Here is a 14,932-nt window from a genome sequence, read left to right as displayed (position 1 = left end):
CTCTGTAATGTCTTGAAGTTGATTTGAGTCCAGCTGGCAAACTGAAGTAACCGGACACAGTTTAAAAAGGGATACACTTGTGTATTTCAAGATCCCACAGTTCACACTGCATGTCTATCCATCCATCCATCCATCCATCTTCTTCCGCTTTATCCAGGGTCGGGTCACAGGGGCAGCAGCCTAAGCAGAGAAGCCCAGACCTCCCTCTCCCCAGCCACCTCCTCCAGCTTATCCGGGGGGAACACCAAGGCGTTCCCAGGCCAGCCAAGAGATATAATCTCTCCAGCGTGTCCTGGGTCTGCCCTGGGGCCTCCTCCCGGTGAGACATGCCAGGAACACCTCACCCAGGAGGCATCCTTGTCAGATCCCCGAACCACCTCAGCTGGCTCCTTTCGATTTGTGGAGGAGCAGCGGCTCTACTCTGAACCCCTCCCGGATAGCTGAACTTCTCACCCTATCTCTAAGGGAGAGGCCAGCCACCCTTCGAAGAAAGCTCATTTCCGCCGCTTGTATCCGTGATATCGTTCTTTCGGTCACTACCCACAGCTCGCGGCCATAGGTGAGGGTAGGGACATAGATCAACCGGTAAATTGAGAGCTTTGCTTTTACACTCAGCTCCCTCTTCACCGCATACTGCAGCCGCAGCACCAATCCGTCTGTCGATCTCCGGCTCCCTTCTCCCATCACTCGCGAACAAAACCCCGACATACTTGAACTCCTCCACTTGGGGCAGGAACTCATCCCCGACCCGTAGTGGGCACTCCACCCTTTTCCGGCTGAGAACCATGGCCTCAGATTTGGAGGTGCTGATCCTCATTCCCGCTGCTTCACACTCAGCTGCGAACCGTTCCAGTGCGAGCTGGAGGCCATCACCCGATGAAGCCAACAGAACCACATCATCCGCAAAAAGCAGAGATGAGATTCTGAGGCCACCGAAGTGAAAGCCCTCCGCCACTTGGCTGCGCCTAGAAATCCTGTCCATAAAAATTATGAACAGAATCGGTGACAAAAGGCAGCCCTGGCGGAGCCCATCACCCACCGGGAATGAGTCCGACTTATTGCCGGCAATGCGAATCAAGCTCTTGCAATGGTTGTACAGGGATCGAATGGCCCGTAGCAATGGGCCAGACACCCCATACTCCCGCAGCACCTCCCACAGGACACCCCGAGGGACATGATCGAATGCCTTCTCCAAGTCCACAAAACACATGTAGACTGGTTGGGCAAACTCCCATGCACCCTCAAGTATCCTCGAGAGGATAAAGAGCTGGTCCAGTGTTCCACGACCAGGACGAAAACCGGATTGTTCCTCCTGTATCTGAGGTTCTACTAGCGGACGAACTCTCCTTTCCAGCACCCTGGCATAGACTTTCCCAGGGAGGCTGAGGAGTGTGATCCCCCTGTAGTTGGAACACACCCTCCGGTCCCCCTTCTTAAAGCTGGGGACCACCACCCCGGTCTGCCAGTCCAGGGATACTTCCACTGATCTCCACGCAACATTGTAGAGGCGTGTCAACCAGGACAGCCCTACAACGTCCAGAGCCTTCAGGAACCCGGGGCGGACCTCATCCACACCAGGGGCTCTGCCACCAAGGAGTTGTTTAACTGCCTCAGTGACCTCGCCCCCCGGAAATTGGCATTCCCTGCACACCCTCACTACGCGTTTAGGTGCACCGGGTCTGTCAGGTGTCCTACCCCGCCACCTGATCCAATTCACCACCAGGTGGTGATCAGTTGACAGCTCAGCCCTTCTCTTTGTCTGAGTGTCCAGAACTTCTGGTCGCAGGTCTGGTGATACAATTACAAAATCGATCATCGACCTGCGACCTAGAGCGTCCTGGTGCCACGTGCACTTATGGACACTCTTATGTTCGAACAAGGTGTTCGTTATGGCCAAACTGTGATTTGCACAGAAGTCCAATAACAAAACACTGCTCAGGTTCAGATCAGGGAGGCCGTTCCTCCCAGTCACGCCCCTCCAAGTCTTGCTGTCGTTACCCACGTGAGCATTGAAGTCTCCCAGTAGGACAACAGAGTCTCCAGGTGGAGGACCTTCCAGCACCCCACTTAAGGACTCTAAGAAGGCTGGGTACTCTGAACTGCCACTTGGCGCATAAGTGCAGATGACAGTCAGGACTCGTTCCCCGACCCTAAGGCGCAGGGATAAACCCTCTCATCCACCGGGAAGAACCCCAACGTACCGGCAGCAAGCCGAGGGAATATTAGAATACCCACCCCAGCCCGCCGCCTCTCACCAGGGGCAACTCCAGACTGAGACAGAGTCCAGAGTCAGACAGAGACGGAGTCCTGGCAATTGGGACATTCCATGTCCCAATTACCAGTCTTGGTAGCCAGGGATCAGTCCGCCAGGGCCTCCGCTCCTGCGGGAGGATGGGCCCATGTCCCCTTTTCGGGCTGTGCCCCATGGACTAAGGCCCAGCCACCAGACGCTTGCCCTCGGGCACCCTCCCCAGGCAGGGTAAACTGTTCCTTCCATGTTTTTCTCATAAGGGTCTTCTGAATTGCTCTTTGTCTGGTCCCTCACCCAGGACCAATTTGCTATGGGAGACCCTACCAGGGGGCAAAAGCCCCCAGACAACATAGCCCCTGGGATCCCTGGGACACGCAAACCCCTCCACCACGATAAGGTAGCAATTCACTGAAGTAACTGGACACAGTTTAATTCATCGTACTTCAAGATCCCACAGTTCACACTTCATGTCAGGTTAAAAGAAGTCTGTAGATGTCTGTGATCACACTGTATTGCGACATAAATCAGTACAAGGGTATGACACCTTTTCTAAAGCTTTGTGTGCCCCAGAAGCACAATACAAGCCATAATTGTGAATTGGAAGAAGGGAACATATGCACTTTTCATAAATTTCCAGTTAAATAACTAGACAACATGGGTTTTGGTCAGTGAGTTTAAAGAACATCCCACTGCTAAATTATACCAGCTTTTTTTGTGATGGTACCATACCAAAACAAGGCTATAAACTATACAGCTTAATGTTATTGTTGAATCCATGCTGTTATTGTGTGTAGGATCCTGGCCACTGTGGGGGCTGACTTTGATCTGAGAACATTGAGGGCGGTGAGAGTGCTGCGACCACTCAAACTTGTCTCCGGGATTCCAAGTAAGTCCACTTCACATTTTAATACATGTGCTGTCTGTGCTAATGGTCATGATGTGGTTAGCATGTTACAGCATTATAATAGGTTAACAAACAAACAACTACTATACTGCAAAAACATCTGTTCTGAAGATAAATTGCAAAATTTCACAGCTTTTTAATTTTAGTGGTGTATACCTTAAGCCAGTGTACTATACAGTGTATAGGAGTACTGTGCTACAGTGTATATGAGCATTTCTATACAGTATATTGAAGTACATCCATACAGTTTATAAGAGTGCACTTTTAGTGCCAAGAGCCACACTCAAGAAAAACATCTGGTGTAAAAATAGGAGGGGGTCCACTTTCCCTCTTGGGGGAATACTCCCATAGGTTTTAAATCTGGGACTCTCCACCATTTGACCCTAGAACTTATGAATCTTCTCGGATGACAGGTGAAACGTCTTCCTTAGATTAACAAGTAAATATTTTTCCTTAGCACTACAGTTCCTCTGCATCTTTTGGACAGAGGCAAAATGACAAGGAGACTTGGTTGTAAAAGAAAAATTCAAAGGATATTGTAAATATCTAAGGAGCTTGGAAAGAAAAATGACTGGAGTTCTTTATGTTTCTCAAAGACTTTTCAATAGCAATCACGTGATCAACAGTGGGTCCACGACCCTCTTAAGGGACAACTTCCACTAGGGCTTGAATACCTGCGACTCTTCATCATTTGGTCTTAGAACTGAAGAAGCTTATCGGGTGAGAGGTGAAACGTCTTCAAGAAACTTAAAGAAGTCCAGTCACTTTTCTTTCCATGCTCCTTAGATTATCATGACTGAATGACTGAGAACATACACAGAATTACTGCAAATATATTTTGATAGCATTATGGTATGCTTGTATGTTACATTACATATGCAATCAATCATGGCTATGGCTAATCTTACTTCTCTTGCTTTGCCTCAGGTCTTCAGGTGGTTTTAAAGTCCATCATGAAAGCTATGGTACCACTGTTGCAGATTGGCCTGCTGCTCTTCTTTGCCATCCTCATGTTTGCCATCATCGGCCTTGACTTCTACATGGGGAAATTTCATCGCACCTGTTTCCGGATTAACACAAGTGAGCAAATGTTATAGAACCTTAACCATTCCTATGTGTTTTTTAATGAAGATAAGGGGTTGAGTGACACATTTTGAATTCCCCCCATATAAACAAAAATATGATTGTAATAGAAATTATGCAGTGAAGCAAGCTCCAACAGGAGAACGAACAATTAATTGTAAAATATGTTCCCTGTGATGTGTGTGATATTCTTTTATATCATCAGTCAGACTTTCTCTTACATAAATTTAAAGAATAAAATCCAAATAATCACATTGTCCATCAGAATCTGTGAGCTGTCGGCTTTCAACCCCGACCGCATGTCTGTGTACGTGCTGCCGGGTGAGAAAGCCAACATCTCACTGATTCTGATGTGTTTGTCCGTGCTTTGTGTTTATGTCTTTTTGCGGAATCCGTTTACCTGCTCTCGTTTGCTGTTTTAGCTGTTTGGTGGTTGTTGAAATTGTTTTGTGAGGTTTAGCCTGAGATTCTGGCGTTTCTGGTAAAACACATTTATATTTAAAAATTGATTCAGGATTTTAATGAATCAATATTGCTTTATTAAAGCTAAAATCGATTTTAATCAATAAATTGATTATTGAAACCCACCCCCTATATTTAAACCTTTTGTTTTCTTCTCCCCAGCCTCACAATCTCCCTCATACCCAGCTGTGTGGTCCCCTGTGTGCCTCTTCGTTTAGAGTTATTCATGTCCCAGTATATTCTTTTCCTTGTGTCAGCAATAAAGCAGTTTTGGAGTTACTTTCCACGTCTTGGAGTCTGCATTTGGGTCCACATCCTGCATGCCACACAGCGCACTGTGACAATTTCTAAAAAAATACCTTAGTCTGTCAATGTGTGTCTTTGTGGTTACAGGTGAGCAGACTGCAGATTTCCCCTGTGGCTATGAAGCTCCAGCAAGGACCTGTGCCAACGGCACTGTCTGTAGGGAGTATTGGATTGGACCCAATTTTGGCATTACCAATTTTGACAACATCCTCTTCGCTGTTCTCACCGTTTTCCAGTGTATTACAATGGAGGGATGGGTGGATATCCTCTACAATGTGAGTCCAGTTGTGGGGACATAAAAAAAGATCTTTGGCCATATATTTTGTTGGTTTACCTCAGGGCAGCAGTATCATAATTTTATTGTGTTAAAAAACATATGTACATGTGTATACAATACAGGGTATTATATCAGCGTCAGAATAGGCATTCACTGATTACTACACAGCACTAAAAAAAAAGCCCACAATAAGTGTTACTTGAGAAAAAATGTTCCCATGCAATCTGGGGCTATAATTATATTTCACATAATTCTTACACGATAAAACACAGTGAGCTATGTTTTGTTTGGCAAACACTAAAAAAGCATCACATGCAGTATGATATATAGGTATAGAAATTGATAAGAATTTAGTGATTCCGATTCCATTATCGATATCATGTACTGACTGATTCCGTATCAATTTTCTTGTCGATTCTCATTGGGTTCTGATTGGCTCCACTTTGAGAGTCACCAGTTTATTTAGAAGTAAAACATGAATATATCTAAAGTAATGTGACTTTGGTAGATCATGTTTTTCACAAAGGAATTTAAATGACAAAACCATCTTTATTAAAGAGATCGCTAAAATAAATCAGTCCTTTTTTATTCCAATCCAGAAATGTCTGGGATGGCACAAAAAGATGATTAGATGTTACTGGAGAGAAATTAAATATCCAAATTAAAGTACTTTCCAAATTGGCGCCAAATCTTTATAAAATTTTGGACCACCAGGCACACCAATATTTAGCTGAAGAGGGGCAGTCAAAATTGAAATAGGTGAACTGTTGTTTTTGGTTCCATATTTACCCAGACAGGTCCCTCTTTATCTGCAAACCTGGTAATCCATTATGTTAACTTAAAAATATAAACTGCCCAACAATAGAATACACAATTAGGCAAACCTAATCCTCTCCAAACATGACTTCTTTATTCGTGCAGGTTTTTTATTCCATGTAAATAAAAGAAATATTGCAATCTAACTGGAAGAAAAATAGGAATCATTTTAAATAAATACAGAAACCTGGGCATTATAGTCATTTTTACTGTGTTTATCCATCCTGCTAAGGACAATAGCAATTTTGACCACCTATCTAGGTCATTTTTGGTTCCTCCTAAGTAGGGCAGGACAATATGCCCAAAAATATTTATCACGATATATATTTGATAATTTGCGATAATGATATAACTGACTATATAATTGACGCGAGACAATATACTTTACAACTCCACAACTTTATTAGTGCAAAAAAACTTCATCAATGTATTTTCACTTAAAGAAGCAGCTGTTTTTTATGTGCCTTAAAGCTATATAAAAATGTAACAGTGAAAATGCAAATTCCTTGCTGACAGTTTAACCAAAAGGCATCTCCAGTGGAAATGGGCTGACATATCCTGAGCATAACCATGTATAATATCAACAATACTTAAAAGAGGTTATACACACACAAAGCTGTAATATTATGTTGAAGCACAATACGTATTACTCCGCGAAGCTCCCAACTACGGTAGACGTAATGCTTTGACAATCCATCAAGCGGTGCGGCTTTGTAGCTTAGCAGGGTCGTACGAAAACATTTTTTGACAGATTTTTGAGTGCCGTGTACCAGATAAAATCGGTTCTGTAATAGCGCTAATAACAACGGCCAGCTTGCATGCTCTACCAAAAAATGTGCTTTGATGTGTATCTGACGGATGAAAGCCAAACCAGTTCCATACCACTGAAGTTGCACCATTTTTACAAACCAATTCTGGTTCATCTGTTTCATTCAACAATCTGCTTTCCCCCTTCTCATTCTCTGTCGCCGCCATGCTTTTTCCGCCATGTGCGTATGAAAACAAAGTCTTTTACCTAGTCTTTTACATATTCTATTGCGATATTTCATTTTCTTATCATTGCCTAACATTATACCGGTATTACCGTGAACTGTATGATATGGCCCAGCCTTACTCCTACAATAGACTTGTAATTGTATGGATGCATAGAGATGATTGAACCAGTTATTTCTAATCCCTGGGAGGTAAATTTATCCTTTTTCAATTTTAAAGGGCAAATTTCTATAGTTGATTTACCTTGCTAAATTATTTATTTTGAAACAGATAAAGAAGTAGGACATGCCACTAATTGGATCTAATATTAGCAGAAGTAGATCATCTGTATAAAGCAGAATTTTGTGGTTTACCTTGACCCTGGACAGTAGTCTTAATCCTACTGTCTGATCTAATAGCGATTGCCAATGGCTTGATTACAAACAGATAAGGAGCACGGCAACAGCCTTGCATTGTACTGATGCAGCCATAGGTACTGAGTATAAAACTGTAATCCAGCTATTAAATTTTGGCCCCAATCTAAAATGTTTTAGAAGTATAAATACGTAAGTCCATTCTATTTTGTGAATGCCTTTTCAGCATCAACACTTAGAACAACTTCAGACTGTGTTGCTGAGTGAGGGGAGGAACTGAACTACACTGAACAGGGTCCTTATCTTTTTTAAGTATGACTGAGATTATGGCCTGAATAAGTGTTTTTGACTACTTTCCGTTTTCCAGGGATTCATTATACACCGTAAAAAAAAAAAATCCTAAAAAAACCAGTAATTTCTGGGAAGTGGGGCGCTAAAATAATACCAGAAAATAACAGAAAATAACTTTTTCATGAAAATACGGTTATTTCCAATAATTACAATACAGTTTGTTGCCCTAATTTTACATGCGATTTTGCCCCTTTTCAAGTGCTTTTAAACATTAAATTAGGAACATTTTAATGTGATTAAACAATGAACTTACCTATAAACAAGGTCAATGAATGCGGCAATATGAATAATAATACTTAAATGTACAGAAATATACAGTTAACAGTTGGTTTAAATAATAATGGATTGCATTCATATAGCGCTTTTTGAGACCCTCAAAGCGCTTTACAATTCCACTTTATAATTCCCCTCTGACCATCACCAGTAGGTGGTAGGTGAAGTGTCTTGCCCAAGGAGACAACGACCGCGAGTGTCCGAGCCGGGGCTTGAACTGGCAACCTTCTGATTACAAGGCAAACTGCCAACTCTTGAGCCACAATCACCCTAAATAACAAGAATAATAATAATTATTTGATGTAAAAAAAAAGTTTATAAGAATCATTTTATATATTTTTCTCCATAGCATTACATTTGAATTTAACAGTTCAATCTTTCAAATAATGGAATAATGAAATTATGATACATTTGTGAATGTATTTTAACAAACTAAATATGCATATGTACAGACAAATACATTTTAAAAACAAGAAAATTATGTTCACAGTCTATTTATGTAAATTTAATGATATTCCAGAAGAACAGTACAGAACTGTAAAATACACAGTAAAATACTTTTATATTACAATTGTTTTTACAGTGTAAACTGATTTCAAAACAGGTGCGAGCTTTAAGGGTATTCCCTGTAAAACTCGATGGGAAATCATTATGTGCCTGGTGCACTGCCTGTTCGAGATAGCTTAATAGGATTACTTATTTCCTCAAGTGACAGTGGCTGCTTTAAGGATGACTGAGCCTCTAGAGAGATTTTTGAATATCCAGAGAGTTGAGAAATAGGTCTGTTTCTGATGCATTACCCTCTACTTCTGATTGGTATAGGTTAGAATAATATTGTTTAAACCAATCATTAATGTCGTGATAGTTGTATGATATTAAGCCAGGATCCATTTCACTTCCTGTAATCATTTGCCCGGCTGACTTTTTTTTTAAAACCGAAGAACAAGAAGCCTACCTGCTTTATCTCCATGTTCACAATAAATCTGTCTGGATTTTAGTATATATTTTTTTCACCTTCTCCATCATAAGAATATTTCGTTCCATTTGTAGTAATAATTTTTCGTTGAACAGATCTGGTGTGGGTGAACCTCATGTCACCTATGGACATCTCCCATGTTCCTCACCAGCGTTTTAACATCCTCAGAGTGTACTTTATTCTTATATGCTACATAACTGATAATTTGCTCCTAATGTAAACCTTCATAGACTCCCACAGAATGTCCCTCGGCAGCTCCTTGATTTCATTAGTTTTCAAGATGAAATGTTTGGAATTATTTACATAGAAGTAGCTGAGGTTCCACGTGTGTGTGTGTGTGTGTGTGTGTGTGTGTGTGTGTGTGTGTGTGTGTGTGTGTGTGTGTGTGTGTGTGTCATTATTCATTGCAGGTTGGATATTGAATAAGTTACTGCTACTAATATAATACAAATACCTTTATTGATGGATAATGTATCTATCAACTTTAAACTGAAAAAGATTAGATTTGTCACGGCGAGTTGAGTGAGCCGTGTGGAAGAAAGAAAAGGAGGATCCAAATGCAGGCACTTGTAAAGGTGTGAGGGTGGTTTATTAAACACAAAATAAAAATAGGCAAACGGCAAAAGGAACAGAAGGCTATCTAAACTGAAAACAACTAAACTAGTGAACACAAACCAGGACATGAACATGAAGGAGGATACACAGCGGAGAATGACGACGGATGACAGCAGGGATAACACACAGAAGGAGCACGGTGGATACACAGACGGACCAGCAACTACAATAACAGAGGACGCGACTTAAATACACACAGAGAAACACAGGGAGATTACACACAGGTGGTGGAGTAATTAACAGGATGAGACAAGAGGTAAAACTAAACACATTCACAAGAGACGCAGACCTTCACAATAAAACAGGAAACAAGACCTCACTACACAAAGACGCCGACTTGACACTGAGAGACAGACTGAATATAACACATGGAACCTAAATGCTAAACATGAGACACAAATCCTGAAACACAAATAAACAGAAACATGGAACTCTAACAATAACAATCATCGTAGCCTCAGAGAACAAAACAATCATTCAAAAATAAACCAAAACATAATAATGGATTGGATTTATATAGCGCTTTTCAAGGCACCCAAAGCGCTTTACAATACCACTATTCATTCACTCTCACATTCATACACTGGTGGAGGCAAGCTACAGTTGTAGCCACAGCTGCCCTGGGGCAGACTGACAGAAGCGAGGCTGCCATATCGCGCCATCGGCCCCTCTGGCCAACACCAGTAGGCAAGTAGGGTAAAGTGTCTTGCCCAAGGACACAACGACCAGGACAGAGAGCCCAGGGATCGAACCGGCGACCTTCCGGTTACAGATGCGATTCCCAACCCCCTGAGCCACGGTCGCCCCATAAGAACACAAAACGCAGGGTCGAAACTGACCCAGAACCGTGGCAAGATTGGTGTATGGCTGTAGTCACTGTGATTGTCTGCTTTCTGTATTAAAGTGGACCAACTGTATGGCTGACGGGCCACATGTAGGTCTTTGGTTCTCTCTGAACAACTTGCATGTAAGTAATTAAGTATACATCTTAGAGTTTGTTGCAGTTTAGCCACTAAACAGTCCCCATCAGAAAAGGGTCTTTTTTGTATTTTTTGGAGGGAACTCACAGTACTCACAGTATGCCGCCAGCTGCTTAGACCTCTTCTCTCCAGCCCCGGTGCCTACTGAAATAGGGAAGGCATGATTAGATGATGTTCACCTCCTCTGACAGCAGCCTCCCACTGACACCACACCTTGAATCCACTGCTCCACCACTCCTCTGCAACTAAGCCACACCCCATCACAGCTATCCCCCCAAAATGTGAGCTCACATTAAAAAACAAATTGAAAAAAATAACAAAATGAAATGTGAAAAAGTTTACCCAACAGCAACTGAAGTAATTGTTTTCTAGATTATATTATCAGTTGTGGAAAATTATGACCTCTTGTTCTATAGAATCTTTCTTCAGTTCTTTGAATGTTGCGAGTATTTGGTGATACAAAACAATGTAACAGCATTTCAATCTGGTTAAGGGAATGAATTGCAACACCTTGATTATTTTCTTTTCTAGCAATTGTGTTATAGGTTTGCTGGTGTCCTTGGGATCTTTAATCTCTTGCTTGACTCAATTTTTCCCAAATATCCTCACATTTGAATAGCTTGGTATACAGAAGATGCAAGCAGTGCTAGCCAATAGATTCTCCTTCAAAGAAAAAGTTTAGCCTTTCTTCTTCGTTATAAACTTCTACACCTCATAATTGTAGTTCATTGAAGAAAGAGTCAGGACAAAAAGTCACTTGTTAAGAAAAAAAAATACTAAAACGGTTTAATTACTAATGTAGTTTCTAACAGGGAAAGGGAGTGATTCTGGACATGCGCATTTAAAAAAAACAACAATTTAGTTTTTAAATGTGGAAAAGGCCTAAGACTGTGATCCTATACACCACGGGTGTCAAGCTCCAGTCCTCAAGGGCCAGTGTCCTTACTTCTGGTTTTATGTATTTGTCATTTATTTGTCATTTTCGTATTTTCTACTGAGTAGGGTGTTTTCTTCAGTATACTTGCACAGGCAAGTAATTCTATCCATTTGACAAGTAATTCAAAACTACAAGTCCTCTGAGATGACCGCGACGCCACACTGCCCCTTTGTTTACAGTCGAGATCAGCTACTGGGACTTCGGCAGTTTAGCCACACTGGCGTCCCCACTGGCGTCCCCGCTGGCGTCCCCGCGGTGATCAAAAGGATTTACCACGGCTGCAGAGCCGAGAAGGAACGACAACTGAAGAGAAAAAGATTTCGTCCTGCTCTCCCGTCAGTAGTGACTGGTAACGTCAGACCGATTGCTAAATAAAATGGACAAGCTCGTGACGCTAACGAGGACGAAGAAACTTTTCTGAGAATGCAGTGTTGTGTTTTTCACAGAGACATGGCTGCTAACACGCTGCAGGCTTATGACATCATCAGCTCTGCGACAGCAGACCTTCTGAATCGAAGCCCCTCCATGTTTGTGGCTGTAATGGGCAATTTCAACCACACTAACCTCTCCACTTTTTTACCTACATTCAAGTATTATGTGGACTGCAAAATCAAACACTATACCAATGCTACTGAGGCATTCACCTCCATCCCTCTCCCTCCTCTAGGCAGGCCTTATCACAACCTTGTCTACCTCCAGCCCCTTTACAAACCTGCCATTTAGAGACAACCTCCAGCCATAAAAACTGTTAGACTTTTTAGGGATGCTTTGAGTCAACAGACTGGGATTTTCTTTATGACTTTCATGGGGACAATATAGCTAATCTCACAGGCTGTGTTACAGATTATATTAATTTCTGTGTAGACAAGGTGGTTCCCAAAAAAACCATTTGCTGCTTCTCCAACAATAATCCCTGGGTAACCAAAGACATCAAAGCTACACTAAACAAGAAAAAGAGAGCTGTTAGAAACGGGGACAAAGAACAGTTGAACCTGGTGCAGAAGGAGCTGAAAGCCAAGAGTGCTGAGGGAAAGGAGTCCTACAGAAGGAAGCTGGAAAGCAAACTCCAAGAAAACAACACCAGGGAGGTGTGGAATGGAATGCGGGCCATTACTGGCCAGAGACAAAAGACAGGTGTGGGAATGGAGGGGGACGTTGAATGCACATTCAACAACAACCTAAGTCTGCACTTCAATAGGTTTGATTGCCCTGCGTCTCCTGTCTCCACTCCTAGCTCTTCCCATATTTTCCTCCCCCCTCTCCTCCCCCCTCAGCCTGTCTCACTCTGTCCCTTTCAGCAGATGACATCAAAAGAGAACTGGGCAGACTCCAGTCCAGTAAAGCTGCAGGCCCTGATGGTGTCAGTCCCAAGGTGCTGTGCGTGGAGTTCTACATCGGATCTTCAACATGAGTCTGAACCTGCAGAGGTTTCCATCACTCTGGAAGACATCCTGCCTGGTCCCTGTCCCCAAAAAGATCAATCTGTCGACCCTCAGTGACTGCAGGCCAGTGGCTCAGACTTCACATGTTATGAAGATGCTGGAGAGACTCATCCTGCGTCCGCTGGTGCAGCCTTGGCTGGACCCCTGCATTTTGCTTATCGACCCCGTATCGGTGTGGAAGATGCCATCATCTACCTGCTGGACCATGCTTATTCTCATCTGGACATTGTTGGGAGCACTGGTCATGTTCTTTGACTTCTCTAGTGCTTTTAACACAATCAGACCATCACTGCTGGGGAATTCGCTCACAGAAATGCAGGTGGATGCCCCACTGGTAGCTTGGATCACAGACTATTTAACAAGTCTGTTAAATAGGGTGAAGAGCTGCTGGTCGGATAACATCCTGAGCAGCATGGGGGTGCCAGAGGGGAAGGTCCTGTCACCCTTCCTTTTCACCCTCTACACATCTGACTTCAGGTACAAGTCTCAGTCATGTCATCTGCAGAAATTCTCGGATGACTCTGGGCTGTATCAGGGACGTACAGGAGGAGGAATACAGGAATGTGGCGGACAGGTTTGTTGAGTGGTGTGAGCTATCTACAAACTATCTACAACATAACATCATAAAAACAAAGGAACTGATCATGGACTTTAGGAAGCCTGCTCCTCCTCCTACCCCTGTTCCCCATCAAAGGGGCTGAGGTCGTGGAAGACTACCGGTACCTGGGGATACACATTGACTGTAAACTGGACTGGTCCAAGAACACTGAATCGGCTGAGTCGGCTTTTCCTACTGAAGCGCCTCAGGTCCTTTAATGTCTGTAGGAAAATGACCATGTTCAATCACTCTGTGGTTGAGAGTGCTGTGTTCTTTGCGGCTGTGTGCTGAGGCAGTGGGGTGAAGACAGCTGATGCCAACAGGCTGAACAAGCTGGTTAAAAAGGCTGGTTCTGTCCTGGGTGTCAGACTGGAAATCCTGGTGGATTGTCTGAGAGGACAATGCTAAAAAAGCTCCTCAGTATCATGAACAACTCTTCTCACCCCATGTACGCCTCGATTATCAGAGCACACGCAGCAAAAGACTCATCTCCCCAAAATGCAGAACTGACCACCACAGGAAATCCTTCCTACCTGTGGCAATAACACTGTACAACTCCTCACTCTATAGATGACCTTTAGGATTAATATTAATGTAACTTTGTTTTATTTTTTCTCCCAGTATATGCTGCTACACTACTTTTTTTAATTCTTTTTTTTTTTGGTATTCATTTTGCACAAGTACTGCATGGCGCTGTGGTAGCTGTTTCAGTTCAGGGTCCCTCTCACTCTGTACAAGTCACCGACCCCAGACCATCACACTTCCTCCTCCATGTCTGACAGTTGACGCCACACACTGTGGCACCTACTCAAAGACATACAAAGTGATGAACTGAAGACTTCAAATTTTGATTCATCAGTCCACAATGCCTTCTTCCAGTCTTCAGTAGTCCAGTGGCAGTGTTTCATGGCTCAGGGAAGTCTGTTTGTCTTATGCTTAGCAATGGCTTTCTTGCTGCATCTCATCCTGTCAAACCTGAAAGTTGAAACTAAGACTTACTTACTATGACCACTATCGAGCTGTGCTTGAAGCCGTTGTCCTGTGAGCCACCTGTCACGCAAGTTGTTGACTCTCAGAAACTTGTCCTCTGATTCAGTTGTGGCTTTGGGTATCCCTGACCTGTTCCTGCCAGAGTTTGTTTCTGAGTGCCTTTTGATGGTGAAGGAAACTGTACTCACTGACACCTTGACATTCTTTGCAATTTCTCTGTAGGAAAGATGTCATGGGTTACTCTCAGGATCTACACGCAGAGGACTGGAACAATGGGGCTTAACTTGTGAGACATGAAACACATTATGGATATGCATGGTCCTGG

General features: G+C 43.0%; 1 protein-coding gene across 1 annotated transcript in view; it reads left to right on the top strand.

Moving 5' to 3' along the window:
• LOC147317005 (voltage-dependent N-type calcium channel subunit alpha-1B-like) overlaps nucleotides 1-14,932 on the top strand; it is a 337,402-nt gene that overhangs the window by 66,995 nt on the left and 255,475 nt on the right. The window contains exons 4-6 of the mRNA XM_086313576.1: nucleotides 3,046-3,137; nucleotides 4,083-4,235; nucleotides 5,094-5,281. Of these exons, the coding sequence (XP_086169702.1) occupies nucleotides 3,046-3,137; nucleotides 4,083-4,235; nucleotides 5,094-5,281 (433 nt within the window). The remainder of the gene's footprint in view (nucleotides 1-3,045; nucleotides 3,138-4,082; nucleotides 4,236-5,093; nucleotides 5,282-14,932) is intronic.

Source organism: Aulonocara sp. 'chitande type north' Nkhata Bay, linkage group LG12, assembly GCF_057382095.1.
Source record: "Aulonocara sp. 'chitande type north' Nkhata Bay isolate Kocher_YH1m ecotype deep benthic linkage group LG12, A_spYH_male_GT1.1, whole genome shotgun sequence".
NCBI classification, from domain to species: Eukaryota; Metazoa; Chordata; class Actinopteri; order Cichliformes; family Cichlidae; genus Aulonocara; species Aulonocara sp. 'chitande type north' Nkhata Bay.
This window is presented reverse-complemented; position numbering and strand designations above follow the sequence as displayed.